The sequence below is a fragment of the Epinephelus moara genome, chromosome 21, assembly GCF_006386435.1.
Source record: "Epinephelus moara isolate mb chromosome 21, YSFRI_EMoa_1.0, whole genome shotgun sequence".
NCBI classification, from domain to species: domain Eukaryota; kingdom Metazoa; phylum Chordata; class Actinopteri; order Perciformes; family Serranidae; genus Epinephelus; species Epinephelus moara.
In genome coordinates this window covers 5,923,263-5,942,046 of record NC_065526.1, presented here as the reverse complement: position 1 = coordinate 5,942,046, position 18,784 = coordinate 5,923,263, and the positions used below count along the sequence as shown (strand labels likewise).

The following is an 18,784-nucleotide window of genomic DNA, read 5'->3' as shown; positions in this document are numbered from 1 at the left end:
ATGTCACTCGCAGCAAGCTAGCAGAGATGCTAGCTCAGCTGGTTGGTTTATTGTACCATCCAGTCCGACTCAATTTTGCCGCAAAGCAAACTGAATCGATACAATTTTAAAACGTTTAGCCGAGTAGCGGTGGATACAACAATGTAGCCGCTCGCTTTTCGGTCTCTTTCCTAGCTGTATGTTGATTCGGTGCGTGTGTTATGTTTAGCATTATTTTCTGTTTTCATCGCCGCACCCACCACATTCATTTTTTATTGAGGGCTAGCTAGCGAACGTTTGCTAGGAGCTAATGCTAACGCTGGCTGTGGAGCAGCAGGTGTAACGTTATTTGGAGAACACAGAGCAGCCAGCTAGCTACTACGAAGCATCGCCGTTGGCTTAAATTGCTAAGACGCTAATTTGAAAGCATAATTGACGAGCTCCCAGGTTTATGCCACATCTTCACCAGCGTTGCAGCCCGGTAACGTTAATCGGTTAGCCCGTTAACGTGCGGTACAGTCATCATGACAGGCGACAAGATACGCACCATGCGAAAGGACCACAACAAACCAAACAAGAATGAGGAAATAATGGACACGTACGATGAGACCTCAAACGGGACTATCCCTAACGGTACCGGTAACCATTTCAAATCCAACAAGGCTTTTCAGAAAGCAGTCAAAACGTCGGCACTGCAGCAGCAACAGCAGCTCAATGCAAACAACATAAATGGCAATCCATCATCAGTTGGCACCATTGTGAATGATAACAACAAGAACCCAATAATCCTGAGAAGTGAGGACTTGGACTTCCCCGTTCACGAGTGCGTGTTCAAGGGAGATGTGCGTCGGCTGTCCTCTCTCATCAGGACCCACAGCATCTCTCAGAAAGATGTGCATGGTAAGTTCTCTGCTGTTACCTTATTGTATTGTGCAGCTGCATCACACAACAGGCACGTGGAATTATTGATGTTAATAATTATATCTACTTGTCTTTCAGGGAACACACCTCTTCACCTCGCTGTGATGATGGGCCACAAAGGTAAAAGTGATAGAAAAATAAACTGTAATGAACTCCTTTTTTATTTTATAACAGACTATTGTCATACACAGGATTAACCGAAATGAACAAAAAAGCTTCTCAGATGATAATCTACCAGTCTCGGGTTTAGCCCCAGAAAATGACACTAAATCTGCTGTGCTCTGTGGCCTTTCATCTGTCATAATGAGGCTTTATTGAGGGAGCATTCGGCATACTCATTAAAGGCCCCTTTTTTAAAAAGCACATGCAGTTCTCCTTCCTTTTTTGGAGTAGCCTCCACCCCCCTGCTGCACTCATCATGCCTTATCTTACCTCTGCAGTGTTGGGATAACATAGTGGTTATCTTTAAAGAAATCCTCATAGAGTACTGCAGACATGCAACGGAGGACGGCTCTCACTTCAAATATAGATATGTAGTTGTTGGTGCTTATCTGATGTACTGAAACATGCATAATGAGTCCTAAGTTTGTCATTACATGAAGATTAGCAGTCTATGTTTACATGGACATCTTCTATCTAGACTTTGTTACAAAGTTAACATAAAATCTTATCGTTTAACTTTTGTGTTCCGCATGGTTGCTCAAAACAACACGGGAAAGGGTGGTGATAATATACAAAATTGATATAATCACATTTGTCTCAATGTCTTCTCATATCAGAATGTGCTCTCCTACTACTGGCCCATAACGCTCCTGTCAAGATCAAGAACGCACAGGGATGGAGCCCTCTAGCAGAAGCCATCAGCTACGGCGACAGGCAAATGAGTAAGTTATGTCAAAGCTGCTCTGAATAGCCGTCTGCTGTCCCTAAGTTTTCATATTTGGATGAGGATCTCAGTGGCATACCTGCAATCACACACTCGCTGTTATAATATTTAGGTTTAGTGTTGCCTGTCAGACGGGTCGATAGATTTATGATGGCGTCATGGTGTCAGATTTAGTCTCTATTTGTCGGATAGTCAGTCATTCTGACATCTGGAACAGCTTTCTGTGTGAATGCTAATATCGTGGCAGTAAATGTCAGCTTGATGGTTGTAGTGTGTTCAGGATTATTTCAACGTAGGTTGTGTCTTCAGAGTCTGAGCTTTGCAGCAACATTTCCTGGCAGTGTGTACAGTTCTCAGATACCTCTGCACAGAGTTTTTGCAGTCATACAGGGGATAAAATCAGTCGTATTGCCCACAGTTGAAATCTATTCAAGTTGCAGAGAACATCTCAAGATGGCATAAGAAAGCGTTATTTCATTTTTAACCGATAAACCCTAAACAGATGTGCGTCCAGATTATGGTTAATAATGTGCACATCATTAATAAATCCTCATTTCATTCATTCATCTCTGTTTTTTACAAATGGAGACTAAATACTGTTGGAGGTCGCGACACATGCTTGTGAGCATTTGAAGGATTTTTTTTTATGTGTCATTTAATTGTTAAAAGATGGCTTTCTGCTCAGCCCAGCTAAAAAGCAAAAGGTGGGGATTTTCTCTGAGCACTCGTCATCCAGATGGGCTGGAACGCAGCCTGAACGATGGCTTAGTATTAGGAAGCCCTGAGCTTACAGCCTGGTCACTCCCCTGCTTAATGATTCCGCTGCTTTTAGATCTGACATCCAGTGAAAAAGAGTCAAATGACATGTGAAAGGCAGCTAATGCCTTTGGGATGAATTCACTGCTCTTTCCTTTTTTTACATCTGCTGTTAATTTTGTATACTTAGCCAAAGATAAGAGGAAAGACAAAGGGCAGGCTAAGTGTAGTAAAAGGACTGTATACTAAATCATTAATCTTTTTATTGTGTCAAAGCTGAGCTGACAAATTTAGTGCTGCTACTTGCCTATCAGTGAAATATCAGCATCCTCCCCTTATAAAGCCTGTAATGGAGGTTGTGAGGCCGAGCTGTTTGAGAAATGACCCTCAACCTTGTTAGTATGCGTCTCGACTCTCTGTGCCTGCTGTGGCAGGCCGGCTTGGGAGTGGGACCAGGAGTTTTGCTTTGAGAAGGTCACACTACTCACAAGGGTGAAGGGGAGGCAGAGAGGGGGGCTGGGTACGCTCACACCATCAGCAAGGACATGCAGAGAAAGGCATGGCGTATTTACATTTAGATCTTTGGTTAAATAACATGCAGCTGGCTGTCATTTTGTGAGAAGGACAAATTGAGAATAATGTGTGCCTGATATTAAATGTATGACTTGCAGCTTTTCACAGCACACTGCAGTCTTGTCATTGGTCATCACCTTTCGCTTTTACACATGTACACATTGCGTCAGCAGCTCACTCACTGGTTGTGTGTGCGTGTGTGCAATGACGAACTGCAGCAAGTGCTCCGTCAGCAATTCTCTCCTCAGTCACGTTCATTCTCAGTCCACTGTTTCCTCACTGGTCAAGATAACCAGGATATATCTGAGATATGTGGATTTGTTGCAGTCCATCTGCTATTATGAAGTGGTTGCTGGTCAGTTTGAGAGAGAGAGAGCTTTACTTCATAAGACAGTAAGTTGTATCAGCTCATCTAATCACTGCTACTGATGCTTGTAAAATGAAAAATGTTACTTCTGTATAGGAACTAGTTGTAGCAGAGTAACAATGCCTCCTCATGTGTTGATTACGGTGGCCGACAAGAGCAAATGTGCTACAGCAGCCCAGAACATTTCCATTAGGAGAAACTTGTTGCAGCTTCAGAAATGATGCCAATTCAGAAACACATACAAAAATCAAAAAAACAAGTGCAACAGTAAAACGCTGCATATTCAGTCAACACATTGGAAGCTCTCCAGGCCACTATGGGGAGCATGAAGTGGAACAGCTTGGGTTTTTAACCAGAGAGAGATAGCAGAGCAGCAGGTTTATGTCGCTAGCTAGAGTCGTACATCTGTTGCTCTATTTATAATGTTGTAAAAAGCTAAGGCCAAACGTTTGAAAGAATACATACCTTTTCATGATGCCTCTTTAGTACAATTTTCTTCTTGCTTCAAAAACAAGCACACTGCCTCAAGTTTAAAATCAAGCTGTAACACTAAGCACTTCCCCCAGAGGCCCGGAAAACTTCTGCTGTGTTGACTGGACTTTGCATCGTTTCTGTATTCGCAGCATGTTTGCTGCAGATGTTTTTGTTTTGGCTTTCTGCAGCACAATGCTTGATTTGCAGCACATTTCCATTATTGTATTTGGTTTGGATTTTCATGTAGTTTTGTTTTCAATTAGCATCGTTTCTGAAGCTGCAGCACATTTCCCCTAACAGAAATGTTTTGGGCCATTGTAGCCTCTTTGCCCTTGTCAGCCATTATAGTTTATGTGTAGTCGCACCATGTTAAAATCTCACGAAGCACTTTGCTCAAACTGCAGCATTTGACATCTGACACCAATATATCTGTGCTGGGAGATGTGTAATATCAATATTTAAGCCAGACTGGTTGGAAATACAAGTTGTGTGCGTTGTTTAGCTGTACTCAAAGGTGATGTAAACATTGCAGTATCCAAGTGTACATTTGTGTAACTTGTAACTGAGTTATTTCGTTCTCGTCCTTGTTTCCACAGTCACAGCAATACTGCGAAAGTTAAAGCAGCAGTCCAGGGAGAGTGTGGAGGACAAGAGGCCAAAATTACTGAAAGCTCTCAGGGAGGTGAGGATTACACTGCCGTCATTTCCACAGATGCTGCTGCCTCGCCGGACTCAAGTTTGCAACTGGTTTCATTCTGCACCACTGAACTTTCACTCCATTGTATTTTTTAAAAAAAATCTCTGCAGGCTTTCGATTTGCATAAATGACTCTTGCCTGTCCTTGAGTGTGCATATTAACTACCTAAGTGCATAATGTGAAATCTTCAGTGAGCTGTGCTCCTCAGCTGACCCATTAAGTTATAATACATCAGTTGAATCCTTCATCAGACGTGTTTGTGTCTTTTCTGTAGCTTGGTGACTTTTATCTGGAGCTGCATTGGGACTTTCAGAGCTGGGGTGAGTTTCATATTTCACACGAAAAAAGTTGTTTATATATCCTATCCTCAAATATTATCACAACATTGATTATTGATAAGACCAGCTTTAACTTGAAATCACTGCTGAGTACTTCAAAGTTGCTGAATCGGTCATCCATTGCTTTAGTTAAAGATTTTTTGAAAGATAAATCAGTGTTTTTATTCTATTGTATGAAATATTTATTATTAACGCTCTCTCCTGTATTTTAGTGCCTTTGCTGTCCCGGATGCTGCCGTCCGATGCTTGTAAAATCTACAAGCAGGGAATTAATATCAGGTAATGCCGGCCTTTTACCAAACAACTTTTCAAATGATTTCACTGGTGCAGACGGGTTTCAAATATTGAAATAAAATCATGAGTTTTGATGGAGCTGTGGCACGCTCCTGTGATTTCAATCGTTTGGTGTAAGGTGGACATAAAACTCCGTTCAGGCTGTCTAAAGTCAGTCTTTTTCTTATCTGGACATTCCGATAAAATCAAATGTATCATATTATCTTAACTTCTTACTCTTGGCTCATGCAAATAGTGAAGTTCAATGACTTAAAAGGTTGTTCTTTTTTGGCATAGACCTCTGATTGGGCTCAAAAAATACAGCCCTGTCCCACATAAATGAGTTTCAGTTTCTATCCAAGTCTGAAGTGAGCCGAAACCACAGCAGCAGTTTTGGGCCCAAGCCCAATTAATAACCCAAAATACTACAGTAAAAAAATTATATATTACAATATGTTTTTATATTTAAAACATTTATTACAAGTGTCGGGCTGACATGCTCTCTTGCCCCACTTCTTCTTCCTCTCTTCTTTATTTCAATAGTCTGTTGTCTTGTGCTCAACAGGCTCAGCAAAGCGGGCTGTGCCCCTCATGCATCTAGTGCGCATGGTGATCCATGGCAATGTGGTGCGCAGATGATGATCAACAGTCTTCACTGTATGTTGTGACATCGCTCCCACTGCTGGGGAGGCAGACGCAAACACTGCCAACCAAGTCACCTTGCAGCCCCCTCCTCTCTCGCTTGTTTTTCGTCCCTCTCTTGCACGCTCTATCTCTGTCCCCGGGCTCTCCACACTTGCTCCGTTGTTCCGTCACTATCTCTCTATCACTGTCCCCCCCTCTGTCTCTCTGTTTCCCTCTTGATTCAGTCCATTAGAACTCCTGCCATATACGCACAAGAACTGCCAGGGTCAGTAAAAAGAAAAAAGAAAAACGCCAGTAAACTGGCGAGAACCCGACCCAATTCAAGCCCGGGGGGAATAATGAAAATTACAGCCCCAATCAGGCTCGGACAGAGAATCAGAGCTCCACGTCAGCGCCAAACAGGAAGCAGCAAACTGGGTAGACAGTAAACATGGAGGGGGCACCAAGGAGGCGCAAGAACGTGAACAAGTCTCAGTTTTCTTGGTCCGTGGAAGGAGGTCAAATTGATGGAACTGTGAAGTGAACAAGAGTTTGATTTTGCATCTGTCTGATCCGCCAACCAGCACTTCTTTTACTAAGAAAAATTAATTCTTGAAACGGTTCGCCTCTCAATCCCACAGTCTCTAGTGCAGCTAACCAACTGGTAGTGAGTTTAGGCAGCAAAATCCAAAATCAGAAGTTGACACATGACGCCCTTTATCTTGTGTTTCTGGAGTTATGGTTTTTTGTGGACATTTAAGGAACTGTTACTATGTCATATGTCTGAAAGGAAGTTTGGCGCAATCTTTTCCGCCAGGTGCCGGATAGAAAATAATCTCAAAACTATTCTTATCGTAGTCTTGCAACTAGTGACCCTAAAGGATCCCTAGTCTTTGAAATATCTTATAGTCTGTGACTAAAAACACACACAGATGTGAGAGGGGGTCAGACTTTAGACTTCTAAAAGTCTTTTCAAAGTCTTCAAGTGTGTGGTAGCCATATAACTTCAAACACTATATTCAGGCTGTTAATGTACCTATGAGAGAATCTAATTCACTGTGTGTTGAAAGCAGCAAATGGTCGATATCCAGGTCGAGGACTTCTTTTAGATCTAAGAAGTAGGACATAACAATCTTGACACACTCTCCTCTATCTTGATTTAGACTTGACACCACTCTCATAGACTTCACTGATATGAAGTGTCAGCGTGGGGATCTTAGCTTCATTTTCAACGGCGATGCCGCACCCTCCCAGTCCTTTGTGGTCCTGGACAATGAAGCAAAAGTGTACCAAAGAATACACCACGAGGTGAGTGAGCGGTTCAACCGGACCTCTGTTTCACATTTTGTCATTAGCTTTTTAATATAATCCCAACACCTCACTGTCATTGTCTCGCTCCCCAAGGAGTCAGAGATGGAGACTGAAGAAGAGGTGGATATTCTGATGAGCAGTGATGTCTACTCCGCAACTCTGTCCACCAAATCCATCACTTTCTCTCGCAGCCAGATTGGCTGGCTGTTCAGAGAGGATAAAACAGTAAGCTTTATGGGACAAACCAGAACACATACACATTACTTGACACATTTAGCAACGTAAAAAGATAATGTCAGGGTTCCTACGCAGTATGTGAAAGTGTGGAGTTTGATTTGAGTCATTTCCAGGTCTGAATACGTATGTATAAAAGAAAGGAGAGTATGGAAAAACATTTATGTCCAGACAAGCAGGGTATTTTGTCATGGCGTGTGGAGCAGGCAGCCAGCACAGCCAAAATGTTTACCACTGTGTGAGAGAGTGTGGGCCGGAGTGAGCTTGGTGTCATCAAAGGCGAGAAGTATGGCGTGCGACTGAATGCACAGAGCTGCCTCTACACCTGTACATCACAGTCTGCTAAACAGCTCTGCCCCAAGCGCCTTATAACTACCAAATTAGTTTGAAACAAAATGCTGTAATATCTTTGAATTGCATATATACATAGCATCACAAATAACCAAATATTAAGCTTGTCTGAATGTTGGATTATTTGTTCTGTGTAAGGACAACATACCTTTGTGGCTGCGTTCATTGCTCCATGGACACAGTGAATAAACAAGACTGCACAGATGCCAAAAAATTTAGATTATTTTACAATTAATTTTTTGGTTCTTATTTATAAAAGAGAGTAAAAAAATAAGGGGTAACAGTAATACAATATTGTTTATTTAAAATTTTCAGCTACAGCAGTTAACTACAACCTTATAGTCATAATAGATATAGTCAGAATAACCTGCATGTTAACAGTTGCATTTTAAAACATATTTACATAATAAACTTCTAGAAATATGGTCTGAAAGAATCTATGAAAAGGTCAGGAAAAGTATGAAATGGAAATGTGACTGAGTGTGTGCAGTGTAAAATATATATTTCCCAGTAACTATTTTTTTAACATGGTTTACAAAGTCGTTTGTGAAAATATAAAATGAGGCGTAGTTGAAATATATAAAATGAAGGCACAGTCTTTTTTACACTTTGGCCCCTTAAAATGGATCATTGTGTACTTGTGACCCTTCATCAGTGCCCTTATCGTTTCATTAAAATGAATTTTAGAGTCCTGTTGAAGAAATAGTATCCAGTTTTTCCATTAGAGGAAAAGCTTACAGACAGGATGGAGAAAAAAATTAAATTTGTGTATGTTTTGTCTTGTTTCCAGTCCTGTAAATCATCTCACGACCCCTTGTGGTTTAGGGTTCCGTAATACAAATAAAAAGTCCGTCATATTTCTCAATAAGACCTCGACAGCACAGTCTTTTTGATATCTGAAATGTTTTATTGCACAATGAATGTGAAAGACCTGTGTGTACCTCAGTTGTTTTTGTAAACTTTACTTGTCTTGCCATGGGGATGAGAGAAATACGAAAATGTAATTCTTTTGTCTTGTGAGAAGTGAGCACAGTCCCACCCTCAGGCTGCTCCGTGGCACATTTTAGGAAATCAGCAGTACTGCTGGGTGATTCACAGGGTAACTCGGGATGAAACACCAACACCTGCTTGTTTTCTCTGCAGGAGAGGGTTGGAAACTTCCTGGCTGACTTCTACGCGGTGAACGGTCTGGTGCTGGAGTCACGGAAACGGCGAGAACACCTAAGTGAGGAGGATATCTTGAGGAACAAAGCCATCATGGAGAGCTTGAGTAAAGGGGGGAGCATCAGTGAACAAAATTTTGAGGTGAGACAGAACAAATTAGTGTTGTGCCTTCATCTACAAATGGTGAATTGTACCCTGATGTCTGTGAATACGCCACTGACGGATGCTTCATTATCCTCAGCCTGTGAGGCGGCAGTCCCTCACAGCTCCCGCACCCAACACAATTTCTTGGGAAGAGTACATCACTGCGGAGCACGGAAAGTAAGCGCCTTGTATTTTCCGTGATTTCATCAGTCTTTGTCACAATTACAAATTCAATCGGGGCAGTAACGAGAAATTCAGTGCAGATTCTGAGTGTCAAACCCAACGTCAACCACCAAGAATAAAATGCGTTTGTCTCTCGCCGCCTTCAGGCCACCTCATCTTGGGAGAGAGCTCGTGTGTAAGGAAAGCAAGAAGAACTTCAAAGCTACTGTAGCCATGAGCCAGGATTTCCCTCTAGGCATTGAGTCGTGAGTACATCCCTTCCTCTTCAGATCTATTTACAAAGCTCCCTGCGCAGATTGATCCTGGGTGAATACGCGAGGATACTCTTGGGATTTTAGAAAAGGGTAATGTGGAGATGAAATAATTCCTATCAGATAATTGGGCCAGGTAGTCGCTGGTTGTGTGGGGAAGCCAGTGATGAGATGATTGCAGAAACAACTGCTCCACCATGTGACAATAAAATGTCAGTGTTATGGAATTATTTTTTTTACTCAATTAGGCCACAGTGTTAGCTGTGCTCAGGCTGTTTGAAGGGAAAAACCTACTTATCTCTCATTTCCTATGCATGTATGTCGTACTTCATGCATCTGCAAGCTTGTGGCATGTATGTAGATATTAAAAAAGCCTGGTCTACGCAGGGTTTTAAGGAAGATACACAATAACAATATACTGGCTTACATTTTTAATAAGAATACATTATAGAAAAGATAAGGTGAGATAACATAATCCTATATTAGTTTCACAGAGGGGGGATTTGCATTGTTACAGCAGCAAAGGAGATGCAAAACAAGAAGCTCAGTTAAAAAAAGCAAAATAAAATAAACAGACTAAATGGCTAAATTCATATTGCATTATTTAATCAAGTATTAAAGATTTATGGCTGAGATATGTGCTGTGCAGGACATTTTACAGATGATAAATGCTCTCTGGTGGACAAACTAAGTAATGGTGACACTTTGAAACTGAATCTTTGCCAGCTGCTGGTTATCCATTTACACAAGCTTTCGTTTAGCTTGGTTATGGAAGTAGAATTTTAGAAAATATGAACAGATGAAGTGTAAATCACAACATTTATTTGAGCTTTAATGACCATTGATTGCCTTGAGAATAAAGAGTCTAAAATGCTTTTTTAAAATCTGTCTCTTTTGATTTTATGCAGCCAAAAATGTTGTGAGTTTATATTAAGAAGTATTGATGACTTAAGAGAGACATTCATATAGAATAAATAAGATCTGAGAGGAAAATGAGAATTATAAAGGATAAAACGAATGTGTTACTCTGAGTAGTTGAGGGAGGATTCAGTTGGGATGTGGTTTTGTGTTTGCCCTGTAATGGGTTACAGGCAGTGCTGTAAAATATCACTGGGACATAATGTAGTAAATTGCTTTATCTCCTCTGCTGATTGAACCTTAATGGAGCTGGCAATAAAACCCCACCCTTTGTAATACCTAATGGTTTTTTAATGTGATTTTCCCCTCACTTCACATTCTGTGCTTTGTAATGTTAAAAAAAAATGTTGTTCCCCCTTCTTTTAAAATGTTCAATTAATGTCATTAATCACCAAAATGAGACAAATGCTATGGTTGTAGAGAATCTATTTTGTTTTGTAGTGGATTACTAATCTAATGGTAAACCATACAGGGTTGTTGGTTACTGTGTGTAAACAGTATGGCCAGCAAAATTGAAAGTCCCTGCCAGATTCACCTCGCTATATTTGCATTTCGTTTTTTCATTTGTTTGTTTTTTGGCGGCGCAGTGTCCATGACTTCTGTAGCTTCCTCTTGGATGCAGCTGTTTTTCAGTCCTTACCTCACCTGCGCACCGTGCCCAGGAACGTCCTGAACACACAAAATAAGAAAATACAAGCAGAGTCTCTGCAGATAAATACACCGCCACACACTTCTAGTGGGTCCTGTGATGGTTGAGAGGGATTGCTTTTGTATTTTTTGAGCAAAAATCCTGCATAGTGTATCTTTAAGTCTTGACAGAATACATTTTACTAGACTGAAGTCCGCTGGTTTTACTTTTTCATGTCATTCTAACCATTTATTTAAAGACTGTTTTACAACTGAGTGTAATTTACTACTTGGTGTGATAGAAGACCAGTGTTTGTCTGGACCCTGAGGACTAGGATTAAAAACCTGTCAAATCTGATATATCAGAATATGAAATGATTTATTTATTCCAGTGGCTTCCAACCAGCAACAGGCTACAAGATAAATCAAATTATAAAGATTATTAACATGCTACTAGTGCTACTAATTTCGATACAACACCTTAAACATTTCAAAATTTGATACCATTTTCAGTACCAGGGGGAAAAATGACATATCGGGCACATGGTTTAACTTTTTTATTAAATAATAAATATAACAAAGCTTAAACATGATGACGCCAACTTTTCTTTTCTTGGTTAGTAGCAGAGAGCAGAATGATTCTAGTCAACATTAACTGTAACAGAGAGCAAGAAAGGGCAGCTGGTACTGCTGTATCGATACTGTGGGTAATTAGTGTTGAAACCATTTCTAATATTCACAATCAGTTAATTTATCAATAAGTCTGTATTTTTGACAAGACTAGCTAACACATTAAAGATGGTAAATGTTACACTGAGGGGTGGGGGGGGAAATATACAGCATAGTATCACAATACTTTTGTGTGGCAATATCATTCTGTCACAAAGTGCCAAGTATTGTTTTTTTATTATATAAATTGTTAATATTACAAACACAAATAAGACTTTAGGCAGCCTACTAAGATAATATAATCAAGTACTTTTTCAATCCACTGGATACATTTTGCTGCAAAAAAAAAAAAGGTGAGGTGAGATGGACAGACTGAAAATCTTATTAGATAAAACAGATGATAACTAAGTTTTCCTTTGGGGACATAATAACAGTTGAAAAAAGTAATAAATCGCAAAAATAATTATCGCAATAATATTATCTTGTGACTTTAGTATTGTGATAATATCGTATCATGGATCCACTGGCGTTTCCTACCCCTTGTGACACCTGCAGCATGTTAGCATTTAGCTCGAAGCATCACTGTGTCCAAGTGCAGACAAAGCTGCTAGAATAGCTGTAGACTGTTTATCTGGTTTAATGATTTCTTTTTTATTGTCAAATTTTTTAATGTAAAACAAAAATGTTTGAAATAAATAGTCTGACAAGAGGACATAGCTGTTGGACATAGGGAACCTCTGTCAAGAGATTAAAAGTAGATAGTGTTTCTCCGTAAAGGGTCACAAGCCAAGAAGGATGGGAAGCACTATTTTATTCCATGTTTTTTTCCTACATGTTTATTCCCCTGTTCAAGTGGAGAAAGAGACTGAAGCTTGTATTTTACTCAAGATCTAAGATTACAGTTTAATTTCATCTCCTTTTTGTTCTCCAGCTTTTGGGAAATGTTGGCAAAGAAACAACTGTGAAAGAAAAGTGCTGACTCTCATTCCTCTGCCTCCAGGTTATTAAACGTGTTGGAGGTCATAGCCCCGTTCAAGCACTTCAACAAACTCCGGGAGTTCGTTCAGATGAAACTTCCGCCTGGGTTCCCAGTCAAACTCGGTATGTGCATGTCGACCTACCGCTGTGTTCCTGTGTGTGGGCGAGCTCAACGGGAACGATCACAGAATAACATGCTCCCTTCTCGTGTTCTCTCCCTCGCAGACATCCCCGTCTTCCCCACGATCACAGCCACTGTCACCTTTCAGGAATTCCGCTACGATGAATTTGAAGAGTCAACTTTCTTCATCCCCGCTGAATACAAAGAAGATCCCAGTCGCTTCCCCGACCTCTGACCTGTAAACTCATCTGACGCAAACAGGAAATGACCAGCGAGCTAATGTATGTTGGAGAGGTGGGAAACACTAAATGAGGAATCCTGTATTTTATTCCCTATACATGTTATCTGTTTTAAAAAAAGGGAACTGGTCTTATTGATCAGTTATTGTTCATTTTCGCTGATGGATCCAAAGCAAATCAATGCAAACAGATGTTAAAGAGCGCCATCTAACATATAGATGCACATTGGCAGTCGTTATTTTGTGAAATGAGTGATAGCTTTCATTGTACTCGCTGTTCACCACCTGAGCAGTTAAACGTGCTGCTCTGTGCTGCTGTTCCTTCCTGTGAAAGCTGTCGGACGACACAGCCTGGACTCTTTATCATCACTATTTTAATATCTAATCTCCTCATCTCCAAGGACTGATTACTGAATTCTGCACCGACACCGTGACCTGTAAATAATTCACGTCTCATGTGTAATTCATAAAAAGAAGAATCACAAATATAGCTATATCCTGAGCTTACTATTCATTTATAAATTATGTACTATAAATATATATATAAACTATATATATAAACTCAAAGGAGTAACACTGTGTAGCAATACATTTCCAGTACGTAAGAATGTTTTTAACCAGCTGGGAGAAGGTTTAGCATAAAAACACATTGTTCTTAACAGTTCGATATCCAAGCCTTTTCCCCTGTGCAGGACGCAGTCTCCTGTGTTTTCAGGTTAGCTCATGTTACCTCTCGGCTGTCTCCATGTTTGTCGTGATAGTATGAACTCTGTGCTCGGTGTGAGTGAATAATTGTACTGTACCAAGGGTTGTTGTATGTGCGTCTGTGTGTGGGAGAACCCAGATGGGATATCAGGTAAACTGTTCTTAGTTTAATACTGCACTGATATTAAGTATATTTAAGGCATGCTATCGGCTGTGTTGGCCTACCAGATCACATGCATCTTTAAGATATATTCTCTGAGCGTTTGTTATATTACCTGCAGATTTATTGGTATTAAGATTAAGGAACAACTGAAAATTGTAACACTAACACTTTGGAACACCTTTTAGTGCTTATAAAAACCTCTCCTTGATGGTAGTCTGCGCATATTTCTCCTGTTTTCTTTCTAATCCAAGGAGAGTAAACTAAGCTGTGAAGTTGATATTGCTGGATATCCCGAAAATGTCCGGATTGGGAAATAATCTGATCCACTGAGTTTGTCTCTGGCTTCAGCTAATATGTACTGCAACCATACCTACTTCACTTCCCTTTAAATAAAGCACCAGCATCATGTTTCAACTGACTTTGTGCAACTACAATAAAAAGACAGTATTCTATATGAGGCTTCCGCATAGGGCTGGGCGTTCTTAATTTGTCATGTATTTTACTACCCCGGGTTATGTCTCACTTAAAGCTGTAGCTGGTAACTTATGTGTTTAACTGTCACTATTTCCTGACCGCAGTATGTGAGAAAGATAATGTGTGGGAACAAGTCCTCCGCCTCCTACTGCCTCTGCTGGCATTTACCAGATCCACCGCTGAAAAAAACTACCAATGAGAGCTGAGGAATCTCTCACGCACGCAGTTGTCAATCACTGCTGCTGAACCGCAGTCAGACATGTCAAACTAGACAGTGCTGATCAAATATAAATACTGCATTGCCTATTTCTCACCACAGATTTTTTCTGAAAGAAATTTTAATGCAGTGGTCCCCAACTGGTGGGTCGCAGGTCCTTTCTGAATGGGCCACAAGTGACTCATGAATGTGTCAAGTTTGTGTAAAACGCATCTTATTTTGCAGGACAGTGACTTTCCGGCACAGAGGTTCATTTCGAAGTGCCGTTTCCTGCTGTAGAGTGAGTGACAGACAGGTACTTGACAAAGACGGCAAACTAGCTTAATGACATGGCCAAAAAAGTATGATGTGTAGAAGTGATGACTACGGAGATATCTGGATCCCGTGGCTGCACCAGTTGGGCACCACTGTTTTAATGTTCAGTTTAGCTATGAAATGAGAAAGTTTGTGAGCCACCGTGTTGAGAACAGTTGAGCCAAACCCATCAGCTCGAGCAGACTCTCATTTTACAGCTAAACGGTACCCTATTTGTTGTTGAAAACATTTGAGTCAAGAAATAGGCAATGCAATAACAGAATCTTGATTCATATTTGATCAGTGCTGCTAAGTTTGACAGTTTGACCACAGTTCACAAGCAGCAAGTGACGTAGTTAATAGCTGCCTTAAGGCACAAGTATACTGGCCGCGTGGCCAAATGTACTTGTACGTAGTGTGCTGCGCCTGTGTGTATACTTGCTGCAGCACGGTCGTTCGTTGACGCAGCCAAAACGCCTGATACTGGTGGTCTCCGCTAGGGGCAGATCACAGCACTCAGACAGAGGTTGCGAAAAGCGAAGAAGGCAGTGACACTGTATTACACAGATACTCTCGATGAAGAGGAGATTATAATTTTATGTCATGTTAAGATCTTGGCAGAGGATAAAGCGTCGTCTCCGCCGCCATTGGAGATGGTATGTGCGGCCCGACCTCACGTTCACGGTCTCCAGAGGTCTACTTCACACGAGCACCTCTAGTGTTCATGTCAATATTGCATCTCGCACACGCGTCACGTTACCTTGCGTCAAAGTGAGCGGCCTATGCACCAAACGACCGCAAAATATGCATGGCCGCCATGATGCGTACGCACACGTGTTGTCTGCAGCAAGTATACTTCTCGCATTAGAGACTCCTCTGCTCTGATTGGTTGTTTTCATTTAAGTACGGTGTATATTCTAGCAAATGCCATTAGAAGCAGTAGTAGGAGGAGCATGAATTTTTTTTCCACACATCTGTCTCACATTTCTGTATTGATATAGTAAGTTTCAGCAATATGACAAAGTTACCAGCTGTAGCTTTAAATATATTTGCATTTCAAAGCAGTAAGTGGGACTGCTTTATGGAAATATTGGATTATGTTTTTTCTAAAAAATTTCCAGAAGTCTTGGTTCTTCAAATAGACTTTATTATAAAAGAAATCCTTGGTAAAACAATCAACACTTTCAAATAACAAACAAATGCATTAACTGTTTGAGAAGGTGGAGGTGGGGGGAGAGGCCTGAACAACACACCACAACACTCAACAAAAATGTAAAAGATACAGTATGTGGGAAAAAGTGACAAAACCCGACAACACAAGCTCAAGAAAAGCAAAGCAAGTCTACTTCCAGTTTTAACAAACTACATTTTGTAGAGTCAAAAAGCAAGTGGGTACTTTTAAAGCAATGTGATGATGTCATCAGGCAGACTGCAAAAAAAATGACAATTCTGCATTGTACGTACGCAAAAAGAGTTGATGGCTCTTCTGTGCGAAAAACTTTACATTTGACGCTCACTTCACATTTTAGATTTGACAAAAGTCGTAATATGTTCACAACCAAAAGGGAGGGATAATAAGGGACGAAGAAGGATGGACGGTTTAATCGCTGACGTCCATGTCCTCTTCATGGTGATCGTCAGCTCCGTTAACTTTGGCCTGCTTCACAAGACGTGCTGTGCTGTTACCTTCTACAGACTGAGGAGACAAAGCAGAGTCGTCAGAATCTTTCCTGTCCTCCCTCTCCTTCTCGCTGTCATAGCCTTGTTCTTCCTCATCGTAATCCCTGGTGATCTGTGAGAGGAAACCAATGGATGTGACATTTTGAATCATAAACAGCCCAAGTCTGGTTTACATCAACAGCTATGCTGACAGTTGGGAGTTTTAAGAATAAAGACTGTGTAAAATATACTATGCTGACCTTTACATCTCCTTTCTCGCCATCTGATTTTCTCTCTCGCTCTCTTTCTTTGTCTTTACTTTTCTTTTTCCTGCTGGTGGAGCGTTCACGTTCCTCGCGACTGCGATCTTTATCACTCTTGCGGTCCCTGTCCCTTTCCTTATCCCTTTTCTTTTCCTTCTTGTGTCTGCGAAGATTGGAGACGAAAAGTTAGATGGTCCAAAAAAAAAAAAAAAACATATACCAACACAAAGAGTATTCAGTTTACTTGGAAATAAATAATACACATTGTTGCCTTTAAGTCCTGGTTCAGTTAAAAAACAGATTTCCTGAGTATGTTAAATAAGCGTGTAGTTGGAAAATGCATTTATTATCCACCAATATTTCATATCAACACTAACCTTCGAGGAGATGGAGACCTGGAGGTTCTTCTTTTGGGAGACTTTTTAGGAGATCTGCTGTTGCTTCGACTTCTTCTGCGTCTCCTGTGTAGCACAACAGCACAAGAAGCTGAGTAATTAAAACACAGACCTGCAAACTCTATAGCAGTGAAAAAGGTGAGATGTTATAAAATAAGGTGTTTTGAGATCAAAATACAGTGAGGAAAGACATTGGGGGGTGGGTGGGGGGGGGGGGAGTTTTACCGCATAATATACAGCATATTATTGGGTTATAATCATTTATGCATTAAGGTGTACATTGCTTTAATGTAACAGCTGGTAATGTGGCTAATTTTAATTGAATTATATATTCTTTGTATTACTGCTGGGTAGCTTGTGAATTTCCACCTGGGGATATATAAAGCCTTATTGCTTTAATAATTTAAATACATTGAATATATTTAAATTATATGTATATTTGATCTGACTCAGTTACTTTACAGCACTGGCCATAGTATAGTATGTCGACCAAAATCATAAAGAAAGTCATAGAATAGTATGTCGTCCAAAATCATGAAAAAAAGTCTTAGTATAGCATGTCGTCCAAAATCATGAAAAAAGTCATAGTATAGTATGTCGTCCGAAATCTTGAAAAACCAAAATCATGAAAAAAAGTCATAGTATAGCATGTCGTCCAAAATCATGAAAAAAAGTCGTAGTATAGCATGTCGTCCAAAATCATGAAAAAACATCATAGAATAGTATGTCTTCCAAAATCACACGTCTGCAGGTAATCAAACCTCAACACCCCCCTAAGGAACAAAAAGTGACTAGTTTGTAGGTATGAAAAGAGAAGATTCAGTCGCAGCAGTTTAGAAGCTTGTTTATATTTTTATTTGCCTTCTGCCAGAGCACACAGAATCCTTTGGTGTACTCACCGCTCCTCGCTGCGTGACCTCCTGGCTGTACTGTAGCTTTTAGGTGGCGTTCTGGATCTTCTCCTCCCTGAATCTTCTTTCTTTCTATCTCTGCAGATAAAAGTTATGCAACAAGTTTTAATTCAAGATCTTAAACTATTATTGGCATCAAGCATGCTCGAGGTCAAGCATCTGCACAGTTAACTCACCTGGATCTGCTTGGAGATCGCCTGCCTCGGTCTCTGGATTCAGTGTGCTTCCTGCGGGGGCTTTTAGAGCGCCTCCTGCTTCTGGAGTTTGACCGTCGCCGTGATCTGCTCCTGGATCGCCTGCAACCAGACATTTAGACCATTTACCTTTTTTCTCAAAATAGAAAAAGCTTTTGACTCTGCAGATAATTATCAGTAGTTATCACCTGTGTCTTGAACGTGATCTGGACCTCCTCCTTCTGGACCTGGACCTGCTACGAGAGTGCCTCTTTCTGCTCTCCTTATCTGAAGGAAAGAAAAAACAGAACTTGTTAGTAGTGTCAGGGTCAAATGTACACAGGAGCTTTTGGAAAACAGCAAAAACTGGGAAAATAAGAACTATGACTGTGTAACACAGCATTGCACACAAAGCTGACAATACTGTAGACTGCAAAGTCAACGCCCTAGCAA

General features: G+C 40.6%; 2 protein-coding genes across 6 annotated transcripts in view; one reads left to right on the top strand and one right to left on the bottom strand.

Moving 5' to 3' along the window:
• The first annotated feature begins 28 nt into the window (after window positions 1-28).
• LOC126408858 (ankyrin repeat domain-containing protein 13C-like) lies at window positions 29-14,359 on the top strand. The gene is made up of 13 exons (XM_050074596.1): window positions 29-879; window positions 979-1,020; window positions 1,680-1,784; window positions 4,553-4,638; window positions 4,928-4,973; window positions 5,204-5,270; window positions 7,052-7,196; window positions 7,293-7,424; window positions 8,928-9,089; window positions 9,190-9,269; window positions 9,422-9,520; window positions 12,741-12,841; window positions 12,944-14,359. Exons 1-13 carry the CDS (start codon window positions 504-506, stop codon window positions 13,072-13,074), a joined length of 1,572 nt encoding a protein of 523 aa, XP_049930553.1. The 5' UTR covers window positions 29-503; the 3' UTR covers window positions 13,075-14,359.
• A 1,690-nt stretch (window positions 14,360-16,049) lies between these two features.
• LOC126382486 (serine/arginine-rich splicing factor 11-like) overlaps window positions 16,050-18,784 on the bottom strand; it is a 10,840-nt gene continuing 8,105 nt past the window's right edge. The window contains exons 7-12 of one of the 5 annotated variants that reach the window (XM_050032374.1): window positions 18,541-18,619; window positions 18,335-18,454; window positions 18,147-18,236; window positions 17,230-17,313; window positions 16,850-17,015; window positions 16,051-16,722 (exon numbers count right to left, since the gene is read on the bottom strand). In XM_050032374.1, the coding sequence (XP_049888331.1) occupies window positions 16,531-16,722; window positions 16,850-17,015; window positions 17,230-17,313; window positions 18,147-18,236; window positions 18,335-18,454; window positions 18,541-18,619 (731 nt within the window). In that variant the 3' untranslated portion in view covers window positions 16,051-16,530. Of the gene's footprint in view, window positions 16,723-16,849; window positions 17,016-17,229; window positions 17,314-18,146; window positions 18,237-18,334; window positions 18,455-18,540; window positions 18,620-18,784 lie in introns of all 5 variants that reach the window. The other 4 variants (XM_050032373.1, XM_050032375.1, XM_050032372.1 and 1 more) reach the window with 4 other exon arrangements.